At 59.0% G+C, this 23,976-nt stretch overlaps 5 protein-coding genes across 12 annotated transcripts in view; 1 reads left to right on the forward strand and 4 right to left on the reverse strand.

The window, feature by feature from the left end:
• Positions 1–662: 662 nt before the first annotated feature.
• On the reverse strand, positions 663–2,712 carry LOC128973389 (cytochrome b-245 light chain). The gene is made up of 6 exons (XM_054389690.1): positions 2,655–2,712; positions 1,716–1,785; positions 1,418–1,492; positions 1,089–1,172; positions 933–1,014; positions 663–845 (listed from the first exon to the last, which is right to left on the reverse strand). Exons 1-6 carry the CDS (start codon positions 2,710–2,712, stop codon positions 663–665), a joined length of 552 nt encoding a protein of 183 aa, XP_054245665.1.
• Positions 2,713–3,681: 969 nt separating this feature from the next.
• On the reverse strand, positions 3,682–6,681 carry MVD (mevalonate diphosphate decarboxylase). The gene is made up of 10 exons (XM_054389759.1): positions 6,612–6,681; positions 6,071–6,141; positions 5,863–5,977; positions 5,633–5,779; positions 5,349–5,548; positions 5,131–5,205; positions 4,718–4,936; positions 4,444–4,559; positions 4,252–4,360; positions 3,682–3,845 (listed from the first exon to the last, which is right to left on the reverse strand). Exons 1-10 carry the CDS (start codon positions 6,679–6,681, stop codon positions 3,774–3,776), a joined length of 1,194 nt encoding a protein of 397 aa, XP_054245734.1. The 3' UTR covers positions 3,682–3,773.
• A 1,410-nt stretch (positions 6,682–8,091) lies between these two features.
• RNF166 (ring finger protein 166) lies at positions 8,092–17,359 on the reverse strand. 8 transcript variants are annotated; one of them, XM_054389562.1, is made up of 8 exons: positions 17,184–17,359; positions 15,657–15,813; positions 14,278–14,390; positions 13,192–13,306; positions 12,243–12,350; positions 10,401–10,735; positions 9,205–9,302; positions 8,092–8,188 (listed from the first exon to the last, which is right to left on the reverse strand). In XM_054389562.1, the coding sequence occupies exons 1-6, from the start codon at positions 17,357–17,359 to the stop codon at positions 10,670–10,672; spliced, it is 735 nt and encodes a 244-aa protein (XP_054245537.1). In that variant the 3' UTR covers positions 8,092–8,188; positions 9,205–9,302; positions 10,401–10,669. The 8 variants fall into 8 exon arrangements, with proteins under 8 accessions (XP_054245537.1, XP_054245536.1, XP_054245535.1 ...); XM_054389561.1 differs by having other exon boundaries at positions 9,205–9,910; XM_054389560.1 differs by having other exon boundaries at positions 9,205–10,155; positions 10,298–10,735.
• A 1,383-nt stretch (positions 17,360–18,742) lies between these two features.
• CTU2 (cytosolic thiouridylase subunit 2) lies at positions 18,743–21,243 on the forward strand. Its single transcript, XM_054389675.1, has 12 exons — positions 18,743–18,778; positions 18,855–18,915; positions 19,143–19,252; positions 19,343–19,614; positions 19,689–19,824; positions 19,937–20,068; positions 20,164–20,255; positions 20,345–20,436; positions 20,533–20,587; positions 20,715–20,781; positions 20,858–20,916; positions 21,041–21,243. Exons 1-12 carry the CDS (start codon positions 18,758–18,760, stop codon positions 21,099–21,101), a joined length of 1,158 nt encoding a protein of 385 aa, XP_054245650.1. The 5' UTR covers positions 18,743–18,757; the 3' UTR covers positions 21,102–21,243.
• A 140-nt stretch (positions 21,244–21,383) lies between these two features.
• PIEZO1 (piezo type mechanosensitive ion channel component 1) overlaps positions 21,384–23,976 on the reverse strand; it is a 30,026-nt gene continuing 27,433 nt past the window's right edge. The window contains exons 45-51 of the mRNA XM_054389820.1: positions 23,788–23,976; positions 23,607–23,699; positions 23,305–23,477; positions 23,072–23,194; positions 22,894–22,973; positions 22,606–22,804; positions 21,384–22,147 (exon numbers count right to left, since the gene is read on the reverse strand). Of these exons, the coding sequence (XP_054245795.1) occupies positions 21,898–22,147; positions 22,606–22,804; positions 22,894–22,973; positions 23,072–23,194; positions 23,305–23,477; positions 23,607–23,699; positions 23,788–23,976 (1,107 nt within the window). The 3' untranslated portion in view covers positions 21,384–21,897. The remainder of the gene's footprint in view (positions 22,148–22,605; positions 22,805–22,893; positions 22,974–23,071; positions 23,195–23,304; positions 23,478–23,606; positions 23,700–23,787) is intronic.

Raw genomic sequence — 23,976 nt, forward strand, 5'->3', positions numbered from 1 at the left:
CTGAGGAACACCACAAGTGACACCACAACGTTTTCACCCAGCAAGGTGTCCACCACTCATCCAAGCCTCAAGCAGCAAATTTAGTCAGGGGGAGCTAGAGCCTTGCCCAGCTTTTATTGCAACAGCAATGGTAGAAGTTACAAAAACCCAGTGAGATCTGGCAGGAGGAGCAGAGGAGCCTGATTCCCCCCATCCCTGCGGCTGCAGGGCCTGGGGACCTCTCAGGAGGCTGGGAATCCCCCCACAGAGCTGGTGTTCCACAGGGATTTGGGGGGCTCCTGGGGAAATGGGGTCTGCTTAGAGAGCTGGGGCTTCCACAGGGAGCTGAACATCCTTGGGGATACCTTGGGGAGCTGAGAATCTCTTGGGCAGCTGAGCATCCTCAGGCATTTGGGCATCCTCAGGAACTGGGGCTCCTCACAGAGCTGAGCACCCTCAGGATTTGGGGATCCCCAGGAGGTGGGGAGCCCGTGGGGGCTGGAGATCCCCAGGGAGCTGAGTATCCCTGGGGATTTGGGGATCCCCAGGAGCAAGGGAGCCCAGGGAGTTGAGGTTCCCCAGGAGCCAGGCACCCCAATTTTTCCCTGCTGAGGGGCCAGGGTGCAGCTGGGAAGCAGCAGCACGAGCGGCGCAGCAGCAGCAGCAGGGGGAGCCCAGCCCCATTACTCAGCCTCTACAGGGATGGGGTTCACCTGCCCCCCCACCTCCGCTGGCTGCTTCTTGCGGGCATCGGCGGGGGGCCGGGGCGGGGGGTTGCTGGGAGGCTGCTTGATGGTCTCCACCTTGTGCAGCGGCTCCCGAGGCTTCTGCTCGATGGGTCTCCACTCTTCCCCACGCACTGCTGCCTGCAAAGCCACCAGGGTGGTCACTGGGGGGCCCCACGGCCCCCCAAAATCCACCATCCACCCCGACCAAAGCCACTCTGCACTCACCAGCAGGTAGATGCCACTTGCAATGGCCAGGCAGACGGTGCCCAGGATGGTGGAGAGAAGGAAACCAGCAGGAACAGCCAGGCTGTGTGAAAAATTTGGGGGTCAGGGGGGAGCAAGGGGTGACTAGACCCACATCCCAGCCCCAACCCCACTTACGCAGCATGCAGGACGGCTCGGATGTAGTAATTCCTTGTGAGGGGCCCAAACACCTTCACCACTGCTGTCAAGTACTTCTGGCCACTGTAGAACAACATCGTGGGGTCAGAGGGGCTGCCCCCTATCTTGATGGGCACTCCCAGTGCTGATGGACCCCCATGTCCACCCCCTCCCTGCATGGTGCACCCCATGGAATCCACTTATGGGATACAGCCCTGCTACCACCCCACTGCTCCCAACCCTGGTGCCATGTTTCTGTGTCTGGGCTGCGGGGTGGTGTCCCACAACCCCCCAGTCCCAGGGGTGAGGGACACACACACATCACTTACCACCTCTCCATGGTGGAGCCCTTCTGCCTCTTGCTCCTAGGGTACTCAAGCAGGCAGACCAGGACACCTGCAGCGCTGCCAGGGGGAGTCAAGGAAAAGGATGCTGGGGGCCACGATTAGTCCCTAGGCACAATCCTCGGTCCCAAAAAAAAGGGTTGTTGGGGGAAGGGAAAAAGCAATTTGGTCCTATATTGAGAGGAGGATGAGGATGTCTCCCCCCAACCCCAAGCTCTTGCATTCCACCTGAACCAGGGCAGGGTTTTTCCCCTCATCCTGAGCACCCCCTCTGCAAGGATACATGGCATAGGCTGCGAAGTACCAGCCCTTGAACTGCCCTGCCACGGCCACGATCCCGCCTGTCAGCATGACTGTGGGGACAGAGGAGCATAGCAGGGTCCCTGACTGGGGGTATAGCCCCCGCATGTCAGGATATAGCCCCCCCAAACTAAAAATCCAACTCCCCAACCATGATCCAACCCCCCCAACCAGGAGCCACCCCCCCAAACCAGCATTATGATGCCAGGGATGACGGAGAGATGCTGTGCCTCCCTCCTGGATGCAGGGAAGGGAAGTGGGGGGCTCCAGCTTGGCTGGGGGGCTCCGCAGGAGGTTTTGTCCTCCCAGCCACTTGTCACCTCCACCATGAGCTTTCCGCCCCTCTTGGCTGTTCCTGCACAGGCCGAAAACGTAGGAGGGGGAAGGAGGGGGAAGAGGGGAGAGAGGAGGAATGAAAGAGGAGGAAGAGGTGGACAAGGGGGAACAGAAGGACAAAGAAGAAGAACTGAGGAAGAAAAAAGAGGAAGAGGGAAAAGAAAGGGATGAGAAGGACTAGGAGATGGAAGAGGGGGAAGAGCGGGGAAAGAGGAGGAAGAGCGGGGAAAGAGGAGGAAGAGCGGGGAAAGAGGAGGAAGAGCGGGGAAAGAGGAGGAAGAGAGGGGAAAGAGGAGGAAGAGAGGGGAAAGGGAGGGAAAGAAAGAGGAAGAAAAGACGAAAGAAGAAGGACGAGGAAGTCCAGGAGGGGTAGGAGAAGGAAGAGGGGCAGAAGGAAGAAGAAGAGCCTCTCGTTCTGCGCATCCCCGGCGGGACCGGGACTTCCCGCTTGTCCCCGACGAGTCCCGGTGGCGCTATGCCGGAACCCTCGGAACCCCCAGCATCCCCTGTAGTCCCACTACCAGCACCCCCATCACCCAGCACCTATCCGCAGCACCTCCGGCCCCTCTCCCCACCCCACACTCACTAAGCCCTGCCGCCAGCGCCTGCTCGTTAGCCCACATGGCCCACTCGATCTGCCCCATGGCTCGGTCCGCCTCGGTCCCGTACGGCTCTGCTCGGTTCGTCCCGACCCGGAAGGCAGCCGTGGCTGTACGGAGCGAGCCAACCCCAGGCCCCGCCCCCTCGCGTATAACACGCCCCTTCCTGGCAGGCCACGCCCCCGAGGGGACACGCTGCCCGGAAAGGGGCACAGTAGCGGCCGCGGGGGCACAGCGAGGGCAGGGCACGCGTGAGGGGACAGCATCAGCCCACGAGGGCCATGGAGGGACAGGAGCAGCCCCACAAGTGACACCAGGGGACATGTGGGGTGAAAAAACAAGATTAATCCAGTGAGTGGGACAAGATCAGCCCCGTGAGGCACATGGAGAGAGAGGGTGACAAGGATAGTGCAAGGGGGACTTCATCAGTCCCACAAGGGACACAGAGAGACAGGAGACATGTCAGAGTGACAAAGGAGTCACAAAGTAGTCAGATCATCTGCAGCAGGGACAGGGGCAAGGATCAGTCCTGCAAGGGATACAGTGGAGTGAGCAGAGATACAAGGGACAGGAGCCATGTAGGGTGATGGGTCATGTGCTGGGGGACAGGATCAGCCCCACAAGGGACTTGGAGGGACAGGGGACATGTAAGGGGACAAAATCAATCCCAGCAGGGCCAACTGTGAGGACACAGACCATGTGAGAGGGCAGGATTAGCACCACAAGGGACACAAAGGACCAGGGGCCATGTAGTGGGACAGAATCAGCCTCAGCAGGGCCAGCTGGGGGAGATGGGACAGGAGCAGTCCCATAATGGAATCTGAGGGGGCACAGGGGCCATGTGAGATGACAGGTGCCATGCAAAGGGGACAGGATCAGGTGCATTTTGGCTGCAGACCCCAAACACCTCAAAACCAGCACCAGAAACTGCCAGAAACTCTCTTATTTCCTTACAAAAGAGTAAAAACCAGCCCGGGAGTCACATCCTGCCCCAGGACTGGGGACAGTCTTGCACCAGGTGGGCTCAGCAGCCTGAGTTCCCTGGGTGGCAGCAGCAGAGCTCCTCCTCAGCGTGTCACAGCCATCCCTGATGGCATCACCGGTGCTCAGCGGGGCAGCCCGTCTGCTCCCAGGAGGTGCTGGCTGGGGTCATTCACAAACTGGGGGCCAGGGCCAGGCTGTGGGGCAGGAGATGGGTTTAGGAACAGCAGGAGACAGATCCTGGCACCAGCGAGCCCCACTATGTGCAGGGACCCCCCACACTGGGGCTATGGAGGAGCTCTGGGACCCACAGACCCCAACAAAGTCCACCTCATGGGTTACATCACTGTCTAGGGATGGAGTCCCACACATACCCCTGATATGGGGACAGGGGTGGGGTCCTGTGCATCTCTAGGGACAATGATGGGGTCCCACATACAGTCCTGGGGATGGGAACAGGGTCCTGTACACCCTTGGGGGGCACAGATGGGGTCCTATACAGACCCCTGGGGACAGGGATGGGGTCCTACAAGCACCCCTGAAGATGGTGACAGATCCAGTAGATGGGTCCCACGGTCCCAGAGCCCACCCCCAGCCCCATACCTTGGTGTGCAGGATGTACCGGACAGCCCCTGGCACCGGCTCGGTCACCACAGCTGCCAGCAGCTCCTCTGGCAGCACTGCTGAGCCAACAGGCAGCCCCCGCACAAACCTGTGGGCATGGCCAGGCCTTCAGTCCTGACCCCACCACCACCATCCCACTGCTCCCCCAGGAAGAGATGGGATTGGCCTTACTGGTCCCCGTTGGTGGCAGGGGGGAAGCTGCGTCTCACCACCTCTATGAACTCAGCCACAGTGTCGGCCAGAGTGAAGATGACAGCGTTGGGGCCGGCGTCGAAGGTGTAGGCTACCTGTGGTGGGGGACACAGGGACAGACCACAGCATGGGGACATAGTGAGAGAGCACAGCACCAGGGCAAGCTGGGAGCCTTGTGATGAGGGACACAAGGACAGGGTGAGGAACCACAGCACCACAGCAAAGTGAGAGCCCCGTGGAGCTGTGCAAGTACCTTGGTGGATCCATGGTGGGCATTGAAGCGATGTGCCAAGGCAATGATGTGTCGGGAGAGGTCATTGAGGTAGAAGATGGGGGGGAAGGTGTCGAGGCAGGTGGCATGGAACTGGTTGCTGTCCTTCATGGTGAGCTGCCCAAAGCCCTCAAAGTCCCGCTCACGGATGTGCCGCATCATCAGCTCCAGACGTTCTGGAACCACCACCTCAGCCCGGTGCTGCCGTGGCAGATGGCTCATGGTCACCCCACTTTGAGGACAATCATGACCCTTTGAGCTTCCTTTGGGTAGCCACATGGGCACAGCCTTCATACCTTCCCTCCGTCCCTCCCAGCATGGAGAAATGTGCCCCTCTAAGGTACATGGGCCCCCAAACCCTGCCCTGGGCAGTATGAGATCCATTGTCCCCATACCTTCAGCAAGGGGCTGGTGTCCACGCTGGTCTGCATCCCTGCTGTGCTGGCCACCTGCTTCTTCTCCCCACTGACCTGAGAAGGAGGAACAGACAGTGGGATATGACTCCCAACTCTAAGCCCCCAGGGTCTGCAACCACACAGGCTTGGGGTTCTCCCAGCACCCTCCCATCAAATCCCACCCATCCAAGGGTGGAGGGTCCAGCCACGCTCCTCACCACCAGGACGAGGACCCTGAGCTCCGGCCAGTGCGTTTCGGGGGCCACTTGCTGGGCCAGGCTGTCCTTGCCGTCGGGTCGCTGGCCCCGGCGCCACTCCACAAAGCCACCCAACATGCTGCGGCAAGCGCTGCCCGAGCCGCGCCGTGCCACCTCCGACAGCTCGCCCTCCACGCCGTACAGCCGCGCCAGCGCCGACACTGCGGGCACGGCACAGGGTGAGGGACGGGGGACAGAGCTGTCACTCCAAACTCGTGGCCCCCCTAGCATCCCTGGTCACTCACCCAGGCAGGCGTAGCCGGCAGCGGAGGATGCCAAGCCGGCGGCGGTGGGGAAGTTGTTCTCAGTGGCAACATGAACTTTGTAGGAGAGGTTGAGTGGGGACTCGTCATCGGAGCTGCCACCTCGGCGCTTACGGGCCAGGCGTCGCACTGGGAGGGGACAGGAGCCAGCTGAGTGGGGCAGAGCAGGGGACACCCTACCCAGGGTGGCCGGGGATGGGTGACACGCTCACCTTCCTGCAGACAAGCCTGCAGCCGCGGGTGCCCCACGTCCACCTCCTCCCCATTGAGCCACAGCCGGTCCTTGATGAAGTCGCGGCTGGTGGCGGCCGTGGTGGTGGTCTTCAGCTGCCAGAGAGATGGGCATGGGGGTCAACTCCACCCTGCATGGGCCAGAGGGGCAGAACAAGGGCAGAGGGACCACCCTGACCCCACACCAACCTGGTCCTGGTGCAGTGTCACACTCAGGGAGGAGTTGATGGGCAGGATCAGGTCATTGTCCCGCTTGCCCCCTGCAAGAAATGGCATGGCATTGTATGGCCGGCATGACATGGCACAGCAAAACTTGTCATAAGTTGGCTTGGCACATCACAGCATGTCATAGCACCACTTGGCACAGCAAAGTATGAAAAGTACAGGATGTCACCGTTTGGCATGAGTTGGCTTGGCACACTACAGCACATGGCACAACTGAGTGTGGCACGACATGACATTGTTTGGCATCATTTAATATCACTTGGTATGGCATGGCATAGCTTGGCATAGCATGGAGTGGCACAGAATAGCATGGCACAACAAAGCACAGCTTGGCATAGCATGGCATGGCATTGCTTGGCATGGCACAGTATCACTTGGCATGGCATGACACAGTTTGGCAGGGCATAGCTTGGCACAGCTTGTCCCGGCCCGTCTCAGTCTCTTTGCTCACCCCCACCCCTACCCCCACCCAGGTCCCAGCCCACCGAGGGGGTCGGGCACTCACAGTACTTGATTACGGCGATGTTGACCGGAGCCGTACAGGTGACGACAGCGAGCGGCCGTTCCTCTGCCATCGCGCTGCCGCCGCTCCCGCGGAGCTCCCGGGTTCAGGCCTAAGGGCAGGCTGGCATCAAGCCCTGCCCCCGCACCACGCACGTGACAATCACCTGTGGCACGTTTCTGCCCTGCTATTGGTAAATGCGCCCCACTCGGCGCCCAGTGACCAATAGCAGCGATCAGACCACGGAGAGGCCCCGCCCCCTGCTGGCGCTGGGATGGGCATGCGGGGGCGCCATTTTCGAGTCGGGAAGGCGCTGCGCATGCGCCTGCAGGAGCTCTCGGAGCAGTCCCCACACACCGCAGTTCCCCCAGTACCCCTTCAGGGCTCCCATTCCCTTCGCCGCCACCAGTGCTCCCAGCACGCCCGGTACTTAAGTATCACAGCATCCCGCCAGTGCTCCCCAACACGCCTCCAGCACTTCAGTGCTCCCCATGCCCTCACTATCCCCAATGCACCAGTTCTACCAGTTAGCCCAGCACTGCTCCAACGACGCCAGCACACCCTGGGTGTTGCCCAGAACTCCTGTTCCCACCACCCCCCAGTGCTCCTAATGCACCACCCCCCAATGCTCCTAATGCGCCCCCCTCAGCGCTCCAGTGCCACCCCAGCACTCCCCGTGTCTGCATGAGGACACCACACACACACTCCCTCCACCACGGCAGCCTCCTGGCCCCAAAAGCCTGGCAGGAGCTGTTCAGGGAGAGCTGAAAAGCAGACAAGGTGGTTCCTCAACACGATCAGTCCTGGCCACTGAGTCCCCAGGACTGCCACTGGGACAGGAGCCACACTCTGTCCAGAACGAAGGTGAACACCAGTGGCTGGTGGGCCCAGGTTGGAGGGGGTCAGGTGGGCAGAGCCACTCTATGTCTCTCAGGAATTCCACAGGGGCTCAGAGCCAGCCTCTTGGGAACACCTGCAGGCCAGCAATGCTTTCAGGACAGGAATGGAGCCCCCAGTATCCCCACTCTGAGTGCCAGGACCTGGATGCCAAGGGGGAAGTCGTGGCTGCCACCAGCAACACATGCAGTTGAGGAGGTACTAGGGTGGGCACAGGGGGATCCCTCCAGCAGCACACAAGCTCCCAGTAGATTTAGACACTTGGCACTGGCAGAGGAGGCTGGGAAATACTTGGGCTGGGGGAGATAAGGGCTGGGTGAGGAGCAGGGGGAAGAGTCAGGGCAGAGAGGAGCACCACGGGTGATGAAATGACAATGCCAAATCCCATGTTGGCACCATCAGAGGAGGTGGTGACAAAATGGGGACAAAACTGTGAAGACAGGCCCTGTGTTTGGGAAAGAAGCAGCAGAGAGAAGCCAGGGTGAATGGGTGGGGAGGTGGGTGGCATCCACTCTCAGTGACCTCCTGAACCCCAGAACTGTGGCAGGGACTGCAGAGGGAGGCCACTGGTGGATGAAACTGCCTTTATTGAGAAAAATGCTTTGCTACAAAGAAGGTCGTCGGGTTTCTTCTTCTTTTACTTCTTCTTCAAAAAACAGTAGGTCTGGTTAAAAGTTCTAGTTCTGCAAAAAAAGTGGTGGGTAACACTGACATGAGCACAGCTGGGGGCACAGCGGAGCTCCTGGCATGGCACAGCTGAGCTGGCAGCTGGCACAACTGAGTCCCTGCCAAGAGGGGACAGGCAGCAGCTGCCCACGCAGCCTGGACCTTAAAGTGCTTTACAAAAGCAGCTGTTGTTGCCCCTGCTCTGGCACTATGGGGCAAAAGAGGAGGAGGAAGAGGAAGGAGACAGCTCTGGTGGAGGCTGCTCCAGGAACAGAGGATCTCAGTTGAGGATGGGACAGGAAAAACCTCCTGGGGCCCTTCTGGGAGACACTGGTGCTCTTGGTGGCACCAGGGACATCCTCTGGTCTGGGCAGGTGCCTTGCTGGCCTGGCTCAGTGGAGGGGAATGGAGCAGCTCCAGCCCTTTCCCTGCCCTCTGCCAGGGGAGCAAATGGCCTCTGCCCAACTGTAGGGCTGCTGGTAGCATGGGGGAGCTTCACAGCCCCCCAGGCACACCCAGTCCTGCTCAAGTCCAAAGTGAAATACAAGAGGGTATTGCTAGAGCAGAGCTGGAGCCAGGTCTTGGAGAAACCAGAAAGGGCACTTTCCCATGCAGAGACACGCAGAGGGATTGCTTGCCCACACTTGTGGTTCCTTCACCCAGAGCTCTGGGCTGATCCCATCACTGGTGTGACCTCCAGGGGTGGGAGGCTCCCAGCACAAAGCTCCTCACCCCCAGCACCAGCAATGACCCTTCAGGGGGGTCATGACTTCAGGACAGATCTTTCTCCACCCTCACCCAGCCCAGCAGACTCCACCAGCAGCAGGCAAAAGACCAGGAGGGACACATCAGCAGGATGCTGTGGAGCACCTCTTGGATCAACACCTGCCCAAGTGTGCCCTATTGCCAGGGAGAGGGAGACACCATCCCCTATGTCATGGGGACAAGACACTCAGTTCTGGAGCCTTGCATGGGCAGACATCCCTCCTGCAGACCCATCACCCAGACCAAGTGTCAGAGTGCCACAACTAACCTGCCTGCTCCGGATTACTGGAGAAAACCATCTGGAAAATCACCACTCTGGATTACACCCAGCCCAAGGCCACATCCAGCACTGCCACGGAGCTCTGCCTGCAAGATTAAGCCATCAAGAGCTCAACCACGTGTTAGTGGGCAGGAAATGTGCCTCAGAGAGGGTTAGTGGGCAGAAGGCACCCCAAAGAGGGTTAGTGGGCAGGAAATGGGCCTCAGAGAGGATCAGTGGGCAGAAGGCACCCCAAAGAGGGTCAGTGGGCAGGAGAACATGCCCCAGAGAGGGTTAGTGACCCCAAGAATACATCTCAGAGGGTTAAGTAGGTAGAATGCACCCCAAAGGTTAGTGGGCACGACACAAATGTTGCTGCTGCTCCTCAAAAAGGCAGCTCAGCACCTGCTCCTCCAGCCCACCAGGTGCTGCTGTGACCCAGCTTCTCCTCCATCACCACCTGCCCAGGAAGAAACACAGCAACAAAAGGAGAGGACAGCCCAGAAACAACCAAAGAGGATCCATGTGCTTCCCATGGTCGCACCTGCCAGCCCAGGGCCTGGGCCCTGCCTCCCAGCAGATCTCAGAGCCGCAGCCATGTTGGGTTGGTTGGGTTTTGCTTTAAAAAATAGACTTTTCTTAATAATGTTCCATAAAAATACTGTCCCCCGTGACGGATATTGCAGCGTGAAGAGTAACAGCTTCTGTCCTTGCTCTATAAAAGGTGGAAAAAGGCATCACACTGAGTACATGTAGAAAATAAAAAGCAAGAGCTCAGTATCACAAGAGCTGGTACAAAAGGAGGAAGTTGAGTTTCACTGGATGCCATTCCAACAGAACACTCCAAACCCGCTGCATGTGAGGGCAATCATTTTGCCCCGGGGCTTCAACCCAGCCCAGGCAGCAGCAGGCAAAGAGGCAGCTCCTGCCTTCTGATGTCTCTGGAAATAGCTTTGTAGTCTAAAAGAAAAACAAAACAAAACAAAACAAAAAACCACCAAGATGCTCCATGCTGTTTCCTTCCCTTTCAAGGGGGAGGAGGTGAATGACTTCAGGTCAAATCAGGGCATTCTGCCCTGAAACGCATCAGAGGTTTAAGTACCTGCTCAGCTGCAACAGAGAGTGTGAAGACAAATGGTGCCAAAAAGCATCTCCTAATAAATAGATCTGGGTACAGGTAGCCAACCCAAACACGGAGAGGAGACCTTAACTGAGGAGTGGTCCTCCCTTCAGCGCGGATTCCTCGCTCCTCCCAGCAGCAGGTGGATGGCTCTGCTCTCACCAGTCCAGCACGACGCTGAGGAGACTCCACCTTCTTCAACAAGGTGGAATTTGGCCAAAGAGGAGAGGGAGGAGAGGCAGCAGCGGGTCTCAGGGGGGGTTGATGAGGTCCGTGCCTCCCTGGCAGGAAGGCTGAGTGTGCAAAAGGAATCAGGGCGGTGAGTGGGTCCGAAGCGAAGCTCCGTGGTCAGCCTCAGTTCTCGGAGAGAGACAGTGCCAGGGCAGCCTGCAACGCTGCCTCCTCATCGATGTTATAGTCCTGCAGGGAGAGAGGGGTGCTCAGCAGAGCTCACCCTACAGCACATGGCCAGGACACCCACTTCTACAGCAAGCACACAGCCAGCCCTGCTCTTTATGGTCCCACTGAGGCTGTGAGGCTCCATCTCCTCTGGCACACAGGAATGTTGTGCTTTTTTTTGGTGTCCTTTGTACCCACAGTCCCTCTCCTGCCTGGAATCTGCCAGCATCAGCCTTGCTCTTAGATGTGGCAGTGGGCAGGGATGATAGAATCATGGAATGGTTTGAGTTGAAAGGGACCTTCAAAAGTCACCTAGTCCAGCTCCCACGCAGTCATCAGGGACGTCTGGAATTATCTCAGAGCCCCAAACAACCTCACCTGGAATGGTTCCAGGGATGGAGCATCTCCCACATCTCTGGGCAACCTGGGCCATGGTATCACCATTCCCAGCATAAAAAAAATCCTTCCTTCTATCCAGACTAAACCTCCCTCTTTTAGTTCAAACCCATCACCCTTTGGCCTGTCACAACAGGCCCTGCTCAAGTCTGTCCCCAGCTTTCTTTTCAGCCCCTTTAAGTACTGAAAGGTCACCAGAAGGTCTCCCTGGAGCCTTCTCTTATCCAGACTGAACAACCCAAACTCTCTCAGCCTGGCCTCACAGAAGGCTTCCAGCCCTCACATCATTGCTGTAGCATCTCCTGTGCTGAGGACTCCAGAGCTGGATGCAGTATCAAGGAAGATGCCAGGGGAAGGGACTCCCCAGCTATTTACAGAGCTAAAAGAGAGAGATCCAGACTAGATATAAAAGAGACTTTTTCCACTGAGGGTGGTGGAGATACTGTCCCAGGTTGCCCAGAGGTCCTGCCCATTCCAGGGCAGGTTGTTTGGGGCTCTGAGCAATCTGCTCTACTTGCTGACTGCAAGGGGGTTGATCTAAATGACCTTTAAAGGTCACTTCCCACCCAAACCATGATTTCATCTAACAGTACTGCACTAAAAGCAGGATGCTAAGTAAAAAAAATCTTCCCTGGCTCCCTGCAGTCAAGACTGGGTGATCACATCCTCACCCCACACAGGAGGGGTCAGCAACCCCCCAGGAAGTGGGCCATGAATAACCCAGGACATGCAGCAGCAGCCAGATCCCCCCTCAAAGCTCCAAGGCTGGGCTGCTCCCCTCCTGTGCTTGTGACAGCTCAAAGAGAAGAGCTTTTGTGTTAACAGTTCCTCAGGGGAAGAGTCTAATGGAGCACGAGGAGGAAATAACTCATCTTCAAGGAGAGTGGGAACATTTTCCTCTCCTCCTTCAGAGACTTCTTCCTCATGTCTGGTGACAATCAGTTCAAGAACCCCCCCACAGAGGTCTCTCAAGTGGGTCTACATGTGTGTGCCACGTGCCTCCCACAAAGCCCAAAGCAGGATCCATCCCCTGCCTCCCGAGGAGCTGCACAGTAGGAAGCACACTGGTCCTGGCATGGGACATGGGGAAGATGAGCCTGATTTGGCTCAGGGTTGTACTCAAGGTACTCACCACAAAGGTGTCATAGGAGAACTTGTGCCTGTGGAGGAGGTGTTGGAGAAAGTTGGCACTTTTGTAGCTGGGGTCCCCCCAGGGCATGGCTGAGCAGACAGGGCACACCTGCAGCAGGTAGGGATGAAGGACAATCATGACTTGAAGGGCAACTATGACTTGTGGCCACAAAGCCTGCAGTGAAGCAGGTGTAAGCATGTGTCCCCTTTCTGACAGGGATCTGCAGGGGATGTGCTGAACAAGGGACCCCTCAGCCCACCTTGAGCAGATCTCTCAGTGCACAGAGTCTCTGCAGTGTGGCTCAAGCCACTTTTTAGCTGCACACGAGCACCTCTGTGATGGTGCCAGAGCTGCAAGTTCTCCACCTCAGTCAACCCATCAGGGATGGGGAGAGGAAATCACAGGCACCAAAGCAACCAGAGGCAGGTCACAGGATCACAGGATGTCAGGGGTTGGAAGGGACCTCTGGAGATCTTCGAGTCCAACCCCCCTGCCAGAGCAGGGCCACAGCATCCAGCGCAGGTCACACAGGAGCACATCCAGACAGGTCTTGAAAGTCTCCAGAGAAGGAGACTCCACAACCTCATTGGGGAGCCTGTTCCAGTGCTCTGTGACCCTTACGGTAAAGAGGTTCTTCCTCATGTTGAGGTGGAACTTCCTGTGCTGTAGTTTCCATTCATTGCCCCATGTCCTATCACAGGATGCAACTGAGCAGAGCCTGTCCCTTCCCTGTTGACTGCCAGCCCTCAGATATTCATAAACATTTATTAGATCCCCTCTCAGTCTTCTCTCCAGACTGAAAAGCTCCAGGGCTCTCAGCCTTTCCTCATAAGGGATCTGACACCAGCTGGAAATGTAGCAGCTGGCCTCAGGTGGAGCATCAGGGATGGGGTACTTGATTTCCAGGAGGGACCCCCCCAGAGAAGCAGCCCACCCCAGTGTCACTCACCACTTTGTTGGGGTCGTTGCGGTGGTTCTCCATGCAGTGCTTCACCAGCTCCTGCTGGTCCAGGTTCCGGGCCCCGCAGTACGGGCAGACGAACGTCGAGCGGTTGGGAATGTTGCTAAAGATGGTGAGGATGAGCTCAGATCCCTTGGGAAAGGACTGGACTGACTCCTTCCAACTAACTCAGCCACCCCCTGCTCGGCTTTGTGACACCCACCCACAGCAGAAACCAGATCAAGCCTGTACCCACCCCAGCCATGGGAAGAACCACACGGGTTTGGTCTGTCCCTCCCACACCACGCTCTGAGACGTGGGGCAGTGCAGGGGCTGCAGGTGCCTGGGGAGAAAGGGAGCTGAGGCTTCTTGCTGTGATTAATTCAGTCTATGGCTGCCTGAAGATGAGCCAGCATGTGCCCAGGTGGCCAAGAAGACCACCAGCATCGTGGCCAGCATCTGACCAGGGCACGGATCATGGTGAGGCCACACCTGGAATACCAGGTTCAGTTTGGGGCCACTCTCTCCAAGGACACTGAGGTGCTGGAGCAGGTCTGGAGAAGGGCAACAAAGCTGGTGAAGGGCACAAGTCTTGTGAGAACCAGCTGAAGGAACTGGGTTTGTTCAATTTGGAGAAAAGGAAGCTGAGGGGAGACCTTCTGGCTCTCTACAACTCCCTGAGATTGGAGCCAGGTGGGGCTTGATCTCCTGTTCCAAGGAACAAGTCATAGGATTAGAGGAAATGGCCTCAAGTTGCACCAGGGGAGGTTTATGCTGGACATGAGGAACAATTTCTTCCCCAAAAGGGTTGTCAAGCCCTGGCCCAGGCTGCCCATGGCAGTGATGGAATTCCCAACCCTGGAGAGGTTTCAAAGCTGTGGAGATGTGGTGCTGAGGGACATGGTTTAGTGGTAACCTGGCAGTGCTGGGTGATGGTTGGACTTGATGATCTTAAAGGTCTCTTCCAACCAAAACATTTCTGTGACTCTACAACCCACCCTCAGATTTTAGGGCTTGTAAAAAACATGGTGGGGGGAGAACATCAGTGCATACTGCAAGGAGGGACACATTTCCCTACCCAACACATGGCAATACCTGGGGATAGGCTGGGACGTGGGGACAACTGGCACAAACTTGGGGCAGTTGGCCATCTGCTCCTGCACCTTTGCACAGGATGAGACATGAGACCGCATTTTTGCCAGGGTCACCTGGAAAAGGAGAGAAGAAACATTCCTGGAGGCTGCAACACCCTCCAGGTCCAACACTGGAGCCTCCAGCACAGCTTAGGAGAGCAGTTTTGGTCAGCTGAGCAAACACTGGTGTGTGCAGGACGAGCCACGCTGGTGTGGAAATGCTGCCCCAGCCCATCCTTCCTCAGAGGACAGAGAGTGCTTGCTGCATGTGCCCCCAGGGGTCACACACAAGGCACCAAAGCTGTGTTACTGTGCCACTAGCTCCATTTGCCTTTGCAAAAGAGGAACTGCTGACAGGAGGAAACCCCAAACTGCTCTGACACTGCATGAGATGGTTCCTGGGCTGCAGCCAGGGACTTAGAAGAAGATCCCCAAAGTTAAGGAAGCCAGAAGGTGCATCAGCAGAGATGCTCCATGAATCCCAGCATCATGGCCAGTCCCTGAATCATCCCAGACCTGACTGCCCTGGGCTGGGCCAGGCCATGCTGCTGGTTCAGCATCTTCACAGCCATTGGGATCACAGCTCCTCAGGACAGCTTATCAATATCTAATCCATGGCTGAGTGACCTGGGGTTGTTCAGCCTGGACAAAAGGAAGCTGAGGGGAGACCATCTGGCTCTCTACAACTCCCTGAAAGGAGGCTGGAGCCAGGTGGGGGTTGGTTTCTTTTCCCAACAAACAAGTAACAGGAGAATATGAAATAGCCTCAGGTTGCACCAGGGGAGGTTTAGGTTGGACAGGAGGAGCAATTTTTTTCCCTCTGAGGATTGTCAAGGGCTGTACCAGACTGCCCAGGGTAGTGGTGGAGTCCCCATCCCTGGAGGGGTTTCAAAGCTGTGGAGATGTGGTTGCTGAGGGACATGGTTGAGTGGTGACCTGGCAGGGCTGAGTTAATGGTTGGACTTGATGATCTTAAAAATGTCTTCCAATGAAAAACAAGCAAAAAAAAAATCCATGATTCCAATTCTTTCTCCTCATCAGGAGCAGCAGCAGAGCCGACTCTCAGCCCCTCCTGCGTTGCAGGAAAACCTCAACCTGCTTTTGAAGGTCCCACTGTCTAATAATAGCTCCAGTCTGCTGACAAAGGCAGCTAGGAGAGCACCTTCATCTCCTCACAGCCCTGCTTGCATGGCTGACAGCAGCAGCTGTGGCACACAGGGGACACACCACAACACCTCACCCCTATGCGTCTGGGGACCCAACAAACCAAACCACGGACAGCAAGTGGCCCTCCCTTGACATTGTGGGATGGAGACAAGCAGCCCTCCATGCAAACTTTACCTTCTTGCTGCAGCCTCTGCAGGGAGCCTTGTAGGATGAGAGCTGTTTCTCCACACTGGAAGCCTTCTCCACCTTCTTGGGATCAAAGGGCATGCGGCAGAGCGGGCAGAGTGGGGACGGCACTTGGAGGCAGGGCTGCAGGCACTCCCCACAAAACCTGGAGGCACAGACAGCAGTGTCCATGGCCTCTCCCAGGAGGAGAAGTGGGACCCCAAAATCCTACTCTTGGGAACATCTGTGCATCCCAGGCTGCAGGGCAGCCAGGAAATGCAGGGACTGGCATCCCTACTGGGCGAACTGGACAGACCTGGGAGCTTGGGAGAGGGTGCAGGGAGACCAGGCAAAAAGTCAGTTGTCACAGCAACCCCATCCCCTCAGCCTGCCCACAGCAGGGGATGAAATGCTGCTAAGCCACTGGCATGAGCACAGGGGGACAAAGTCATCATGTCCCTTCTCCCACCTCCCCAGCATCACCCCCAGCCCCAAATAAGCTAAGGCAGGGGGGAAAGGAGGCCACTCTAAGGCAGCAAGCAAAGCCACAGGTGACCAAGGTGCCCCAAAAATAGGCCACAGAAGGGTGCAGAGCTGTCACTAAAATGTTAGGGTGACAAGCAGACTGCAGCTTCCCACGGCAGCACCTGGAGGGGCCATGGGAGCAGGGCACAGCACCCATGGAGGACAGTGCCAGGGTGCTGGGAGCAGAGTCTGGGGGAGCTCCGGGAGGCAGGAACCAGGTCTGAGCGCAGCGGGAAGTCAGCAGGGGAAGGACCCCCAAGTGCATCCACACTGGGTGTGGGCTGGGAAAGGGCAGCACTCAGCTCCCAAATAAGGGGAATGGGTTCAGGATTAGGGCATGGTGCCCAGTGCTAGTGGGGCCTCTGGGGGTGGGAAGAGGGTCCCATGGCTGAGCAGCAAGGAGAGAGGAAGGGAGGTGAAGCACCACCCAGGAGGTGGGCTGGGGACCCCAGTACTGTACTGGGAGTCCTAGTATCGAGCCGGGGTGCCGGCAGGAGCCTGTGAGGCTGAAAGGAGAAGAGAGAATGGGGGTCCCCAAACTAGACTGGAAGAGGGGCCAGGTATTAGTTCCGAGGTGGGATAAGGGTCCCTGCACCGAGCTAGGAATCCCAGTACCGGACTGGAGCATGGGATGCGAGACCTCGTACCAGGCTGGGGTGGAAGTCCCGGCACTAGCCTGACGGGTAAAATGGGGATCTCCGTACCAGGCTGGGATGGAAGTCCCGGCACTAGCCTGACGGGTAGGATGGGGATCTCCGTACCAGGCTGGGATAGAGGGTCTTGGTGCTGGGATGGGGGTCTCGGTAATGAGCTGAGAGACGGGATGGAGATCCCAGTGTGGGGACGGGAGACGCAGTACCATCTGGGGTCCCAGGACAGAGAGCCCAGAGAGCTCCCTCCGCAAGAGCCGGGATGCCCATTGTGCGCGGCTGTCCCAGCGCCGGGGGGTGGCTCTGCCAGGCCTGGGGGATCCCCACTGCCGCCCCCGCCGACCCCGGGGCCCCGTCTCACGTGTGCCCGCAGCCCGCGATGCCGACGGCGCGGTGGAAGACCTCCAGGCAAATGGGGCAGCTGAACTGGGCCTCCAGCGCCTCGGCGGCGGGGCCGGCGGGGGGCAACGGCGACCGGGGGGATCCACCCGGGGCCTGGGGCCGCTGCGCCGCCGCCACCAGCAGGCTCCGGAACATGGCGGCGGCGGCGGCGGCAGGGGAGGAGGCGGTGCGTGACGTCACAAGGAGACGCTGGCGTCATCGCCGCGCGCCGGCAGCGGGGCCGAGGAGGGGGACGGAACCGAAGGGAGCCGAACGGGACCGAACGGAGCTGCCATGTGCGAGGCGGCGGGGCCCGATGGAGAGTGTGGTGCCGACATGGCACCGCCACGGCGCCGACGAGCCCCGGCAGACAGGTGGGGGCCCGAAACCGGGACCCGGGATAGACCCTCGGGGCCGCCAGGAAGGCTAGTCCGGTGCTGTCGCCGGTAGTCCCCCGACGCCACCCCCGGTATCGCCCCTGGTGTCAACCCCAGTACCACCTCCGGTACCACCCTCAGTACCCTGTTACTACCCTCTTGTACCCCGTCGGTGCTGTCGCCGGTACCCCGCCGATACCCCCCTGGTACCGCACTGGTACTGCCCTCGGTAATCGCTGGACTTGCGTCTGGTGCTGCCCCCGGTTCTTTCCCAGGTAGCTGCCTCCGCTACTCCCCCGGTGTTGCCCCCCGATACTTCCCGGTACTGTCCCCAGTATCCCCTCCGTGCTGCCTCCGATATCTCCCCAGTCCCCCCATGTTGCTACCCTCGGTAACCCCCCAGCTCGGTACTGAGCCGGTAGCCTCCCGGTTCTGTCTCCGGTATCCTTCAGGAGCTGTCTCTGGTGCTGCTCCCGGTTCTGCCCCCCGGTGCCCCTCCGGTACTTCCCTGTTATCCCCCAATGCTGTCTCCAGTAGCCCCCAGTACTGTCACAGGTACCCCTAGTGTTGCCCCATGGACCAAGGTCACCACCCCTCTGCCTGGTACCACCCCCAATGTGGTGCTGCCCGGTCACTGCCTATGTCCCTACAGCCACCCACGGCCCTGCATGAAGTGTGGGCAGGGCTCTGCCTCCCTCATCATCCGTGTTGGGGACGCCTTCTGCCGGTAAGGGGCTAAGATGGGGTGGGATGGGGTTTGATGTGTGGGGATACAGGGCTTGGGGGCATTGGGCTTGGGTATTGGGTCTCTGGGACATCAAGGGTTTGAGGAGAGCAGGGCACCAGAATTGTGCAGCTTGGGGCCATTGGGCCTCAGGAGCATCAAGGCTTGGAGACAGGAGCTTGAGGACGCTGGGGCTTGGGGCCATAAGGGCTGGGGACCATGGGCTATGCCGTGGCTCAGGGCCATGTCCCCACAGCGACTGCTTCCGCGAGTACTTTGTGCACAAGTTCCGTGCCATGCTGGGCAAGAACCGCGTCATCTTCCCAGGAGAGAAGGTACCAGGAGGGGACAGACACAGAGTGGGGACCTGGGTGGTGGCACCATGGCTGATGACCATCCCTCATCACCCTGTAGGTGTTACTGGCATTGTCGGGGGGTGCGGCCTCCAGCGCCATGCTCCGGCAGGTCCAGGAGGTGAGAACAGGGGTGATGGGTGGGGGTGGGGAGGGGGGCATGGCTCACCCACCCCCTCACCCTGTGCCTCTGCCAGGGCCTCAGCCGAGAGACAGCCAAGAGGCTCCGATTCATCCCTGGCCTCATCTACGTTGATGGTAAGGATTGGCCCCACCGCCCATTTGCTGTCCACTCCCTGCTGCGCTGCCCCTTGCCTTCCCCTCTGCCCAGCCCCTACTCTGCTGCCTGCTGCCAGCCCACAGTTCCTCTGTGCCACGCCAGAGCTGGGGGCTCCTCCCGAGCCTATCCAAGGCTGTGGTGTCCCGAGGTGTCCCCTTCTCACCATGCTGGCAGTGGCCCCAGGCATGCCCACCTGCCTTTGCAGAGGGAGCGGTGCGCAGGCAGAGCCTGGCACAGCGGGAGAAGAACCTGGTCCACATGGAGACCCTGCTGCAGGCCACTGGCTTCCCCTACCACCTAGTGCACCTGGAAGAGGTATGTGGATAATGAGTGGGATATAGTAGGGTGAAGGGGATGTGCCTGCCAACTCTCAGCCCCACCCTGCTGTCCATCTGTGCCCCACAGGCCCTGGAACTGCCTGCATCCATCCTGCAGCCAGGGACGAGGGGGTCCCGTGAGCCTGGGCCCTCCTACAAGGAAGCTGTGGAGGGTTTCATCCAGGAGCAGCGGCAGGATGGGGACAGGGATGGTGGCACTTCACTGCCTGGCCTCAGCACCCAGGATGTGCCCCCTACCAGCCCCCACTTGCCCACTGCTGCCCACACCCAGAAGCTGCTGCAGCTCTTCGAAGCCGTGGAGACGACGACAGCAAGAGAGGAGCTGCTGCAGATGCTGCGGTGAGGGACTGATCCTGCCCTTCTCCAGCACTGGGCACAAGACAGTGGCTCTGAGCTGTCACCTTGTCGCACAGGACCCACCTCATCCTGCAGACAGCCCGGACCAGGGGCTACACCAAGGTGATGACAGGCGAGAGCTGCACCCGAGTGGCCATCAAGCTGCTCACCAACATGTCGCTGGGTCGCGGCGCCTTTGTCGCTGTTGACACGGTGAGCAGCCTTCCAGCACCTTCTCCCCAAGCTGAGGACAGCCATTTTTGACCAGAAGAGGTGGTCTGTGGATTGGTAGTGGCACTGTCCCATGAAAGCCACTCTCTTGCAGGGCTTTGTGGACGACCGGCACGGCGATGTGATAGTGGTGCGGCCCATGCGGGACTACACGGCCAAGGAGATCGCCTTCTACAACCACTTCTTCAGCGTCCCCACTGTGACTGTGCCACCCCTCTTCACCAAGGTAGGGCCATCCCTGGTCCCCCATGGAGGAGATCCCAAGCTCTGTGCCCTCGCAGCAGCCCCTCCCACCCTTTCCCTCTCCGCTTGCTCCCCCAGCGCCGGGAGAAGCCCAGCATCCGCTACCTGATAGAACGCTTCCTCCTGGGGCTTCAGGAGGACTTCCCCTCCACCATCAGCACTGTCTACCGGTACAGCACCCCAGGGGGAGGGGGGAGGTGGGTTTGGGGGTGAATGGGGTGCATGCACTCAACCCCCATCCCCACAACGCTGAGTGCAGGACGGGCGAGAAGCTGAGCCCAGACCCAGCCAAGGCAAGCTGCGAGGAGGAGCGCTGCCTGCTCTGCCTCTGTGCCCTGGACATTGCTTGGGGTGAGTGAGGGGGGCAGTGGTGGGCTCAGGGGCATTAGGAGCACAGGGTCCAGTTGTGCACCCCCAAATCTCACCTTTGTCCTCTGGCTCTTGCAGAGGAGGACTTGGCCCTGGAGCCCACCCTGATCTTGGAAGAGCCAGAGGAGAGCGGGTGCTGCCAGGATGTCCCAGCAGCACGGTGAGCATGTGGACAAGGAGGGTGCTGTAGTGCCACCAGGGATGCCATGCTGGCACTGAGGCCACCACACTGGCACCACTGATGGTCCCTGTCTCCGCAGTGCTGAGAGCAAAGCTGCCTTCATCCCACTGCTGTGCTATGGCTGCCGTCTCACCTTCAAGGAACTGGTATGGATTTTGGGGTGCAGTGTGGTGGAACTCCTTGGGGATGGGGGTCCTCATCCCCACCACCCCTTTCTTGCAGGGTCCCCTTGCCATGCTGCCACCCTACATACGCACTGAGGGACAGCGCAGGATCCACAGGTAGGGGGGACAGGGGTCCCCTCCCAGCTGGGTCAGCCCCTGATGCTGCATCCACCCATCCATCCATCCATCCATCCATCCATCCGTTTGTCCACACATCCATTTGTCCATCCATCCATTACAGAGCAGAGATGATGCAGCAGAGCCAGGAGGCCCCAGAGGATGAGGAGCCCAGCCAGAGCTGAAGGGGCTGAGGCAGGGGAGCATAGAGGTCCCCCCATATCCCTCTGGAGCACCAGTGGAGGTGGATGGTCTCCCCGTGTTGGATGGTTGGGGATCAGAGTCCCTGGGGCACCCAAGCAACTGCTTTTACACCCCATTTGGTTACTAGAGGGCAGGAAGACCCTCCCCGCCAAGTCCCCATTTGGTGGGGGCCAGGGTGCTTGAACCCCACCCAGGGCAGCAGATCCCACCCTGGCCCTCCTTGCCCCCCACCCTCATCCATGCATCAGCCGGGGAGGCCTCAACTTGGTTTTATTGGATTCTGTATAAATAAACCATTTGAATTAATAAAAACCCAAACAAAACCAAAGTCCCAAGTGTCTAGAGTCCAGCTGGGGCTACCAGCCCCCACCCACCCAGCTTGGCTTGGGTTGGGAGGCCATGACCCAGGGCCCCCCATCCTTGGGCTGGGGGGCTATTGCTTTTGAGTCCACCCTGGTTCTGGAGCAGGGCTGGGAGGAGTGGGGAGGGTGCATGGGCCAGATCCTCCCCCTCCCCCCCAACAGTCAGGGGTGCCCAGCGTGGTGGTGGGGGGCGCACTCCTGTCCCCCACCCAGGAAGGCACAACGTGGTCTCCTCAGGTCTGGATGGCTTCAGAACAGAGTAAGAAAAAACATCCTCCTGAAAACTGAGTGCTGAGCACCCTGCGTCCCACTGCCTCCCCCGGCAGGATACGGCCCCAGCCTTGGTGGGGGCTGGTTAAGGCATTGGTGGTGATGTCCTTGGGAATGGGGTTGGGAGGTCCAGAGCCCCTTCCCCTTATTCCTTCTCCCGTGTCCACTTGATCATGGTCTCGGGGGAGCGGTAGAGGAAGATGAGCTTGGCGTAGAGCTCTTCCTCCAGCTCCAGCTCGCCCGTCTCCCGCACCAGGAAGATGTCCTGGCACAGCTTCAAGATCCGGTCCACGCAGGGCAGCTCCTCAAACATGATGGAGTGGGAGATCTCGCTGAAGAAACCCCGCACAAACTTCCCGATCACCAGCACGATGGAGACGTACAGCCCCATGATCCTGCGGGAAATGAGGGGGAGCATCGTGGATCACACCCCCAGCTTCACATCTCTTATGGGCTGTAACCAGGTGGTCCACCACCATCACCATAGCCATCATCACCAACATCACCATCATTATCACCACCACCATTATCATTATGCATATAAACTCCAGCACAGGAGGTTCCACCTCAACATGAGGAGGAAGTTCTTCACCGTGAGGATCATGGAGCACTGGAACAGGCTGCCCAGGAAGGTTGTGGAGTCTCCTTCTCTGGAGACTTTCAAGACCCATCTGGATGCACTCCTGTGCAACCTGTGCTGGATTCTATGGTCCTGCTCTGGCAGGGGGGTTGGACTCAGCGATCTTAGGAGGTGCCTTCCAACCCCTAACATCCTGTGATCACCACCATCACCTCCATCATCACCATCATTATCACCACCACCATCACCACCCTGTGGACCCTCTCCACATACCCATAGCCAGCCAAGAAGCCCAGGCTGGGGGGGCTGACTTTATCGTTGAAGATGACCATGGGCAGGATGTTGTCATCTCGGGGAGGGTCTTCTTTCAGTTTCACCACCCACCACTCCAAGAATCTGTCTCCTCCTCGGCCAGTGCCTGCGCGCTCCCGTTTCAGCTGCACCTCCACATCCAGGTAACTGTCCTCGCCATCTGCCAGGGTGCAGTTGGCACTGTCAGGGCACAGAACTGCTGCTGCTGTGCCCCCAGCACTGATTTTTTTTTTGTGTGGTGGGACCCACCTGGCAGCAGCTGCTTGACAGGGTTGGCTTCTGGGCCATTGGGTGCCCGGATGTATCTGGGGAAGAGTTTGGGCACTCGCCTGCAAAAGAGTGGGGTGAGTTGGGGAGTGGTTGAAGCATGAAGGAATGGGGGGAGGAAGGGAGGTTGGCTCCTTGTCCCCTTCCTGAGGACACTCACACAGGGGTGCTGCGGGTGCCCTGCAGCAGCTGGGCCAGCTCCATGCGTTGAGGTGCCCCAGGCTGCAGGTCGGTGGTGTGCTTGTCGAAGGTGTGCTCCACTGTGCCCCCCTTGCCCAGGTCCCTGCGGGCACAAGAGGCTAAGCAAGGTGGGGTGTGTTTCAGGGATGGGGGAGGGGGGAGCATGATGCAAGTAGAGTTGTCCCCCTCCTGCCCCCACCGTGCCAGGGGTACCTCTGGAAGGTCCAGGTGAGGCGCAGGGTGATGTCCGAGGAGCCATTCTGCAGCTCCCTGCGCATCTGCTCGCGGCTGGGGGGGCTGATGCTCCACAGCGAGCCCGAGCTGCCCTCGATGCGAGCCGTCACGATGTCCTCGTAGCCGTACAGCGTGATGAACTGCATGGCAACCTGCCACCAGCAGGGGGCGCACGGCTCGGCTCAGCCCCCACCCAACCACAACCCACCCCAGGGCACCCAGAGCACCCGGCAGGGCGGAGCAGGGGTGGGAGGTTTGGAGGGGGGCAAGGTGTGATTTACCGGCTGCCTCTCAAACTTTTTGGTGAGGTCTTCATAGTCTCGGGGGGTGAAGGGTTGGATGGATTGCTGCTGTGCACTCATGGTGAAGAGTGGCTGAGGAGGGGGACAAGGTGCCATCAGCGGGGTGGGGGACGTTGGTACCCAGGCTGGGCACTCCAGCACCTACCCCCAGCATCCTCACCTCGTACCCCCCCAGCTTGAGGGTGACGGTGACGTCGATGGGGTGGTTCACCACACCCACCACAGAGCGCACCAGAGACATGAAAAGCAGTGGGAACCAGATGATGGCCACGAGGAAGAGGATGATGAGGCCACCCATGCCATACTTCACAATTTTCTTCTTCTTCTGCCCCCTGGGCTGGGGGTATTT

Source organism: Indicator indicator, chromosome 19 (assembly GCF_027791375.1).
Source record: "Indicator indicator isolate 239-I01 chromosome 19, UM_Iind_1.1, whole genome shotgun sequence".
NCBI lineage: Eukaryota > Metazoa > Chordata > Aves > Piciformes > Indicatoridae > Indicator > Indicator indicator.

Excerpts from the sequence above, each read along its gene's own strand:
- LOC128973389 (XM_054389690.1), bottom strand. The coding sequence starts at position 2,712 with ATGGGGCAGATCGAGTGGGCCATGTGGGCTAACGAGCAGGCGCTGGCG. Across the intron at positions 1,493-1,715 it reads TACTTCGCAGCCTATGCCAT|CGCTGCAGGTGTCCTGGTCT; the intron begins GTATCCTTGCAG and ends TCCCCCTGGCAG. Across the intron at positions 1,173-1,417 it reads GGCTCCACCATGGAGAGGTG|TGGCCAGAAGTACTTGACAG; the intron begins GTAAGTGATGTG and ends GTTGTTCTACAG.
- MVD (XM_054389759.1), bottom strand. The coding sequence starts at position 6,681 with ATGGCAGAGGAACGGCCGCTCGCTGTCGTCACCTGTACGGCTCCGGTC. Across the intron at positions 5,780-5,862 it reads GCAGGCTTGTCTGCAGGAAG|TGCGACGCCTGGCCCGTAAG; the intron begins GTGAGCGTGTCA and ends GTCCCCTCCCAG. Across the intron at positions 4,560-4,717 it reads CCCACCATGGATCCACCAAG|GTAGCCTACACCTTCGACGC; the intron begins GTACTTGCACAG and ends CCCCCACCACAG.
- RNF166 (XM_054389562.1), bottom strand. The coding sequence starts at position 17,359 with ATGTTCCGGAGCCTGCTGGTGGCGGCGGCGCAGCGGCCCCAGGCCCCG. Across the intron at positions 13,307-14,277 it reads ACGTCCCAGCCTATCCCCAG|CAACATTCCCAACCGCTCGA; the intron begins GTATTGCCATGT and ends CACCATCTTTAG. Across the intron at positions 10,736-12,242 it reads TCTCCTATGACACCTTTGTG|GACTATAACATCGATGAGGA; the intron begins GTGAGTACCTTG and ends CTCTCCCTGCAG.
- CTU2 (XM_054389675.1), top strand. The coding sequence starts at position 18,758 with ATGCTCCGGCAGGTCCAGGAG. Across the intron at positions 19,253-19,342 it reads ACCTAGTGCACCTGGAAGAG|GCCCTGGAACTGCCTGCATC; the intron begins GTATGTGGATAA and ends TGTGCCCCACAG. Across the intron at positions 20,069-20,163 it reads TGCCACCCCTCTTCACCAAG|CGCCGGGAGAAGCCCAGCAT; the intron begins GTAGGGCCATCC and ends TTGCTCCCCCAG.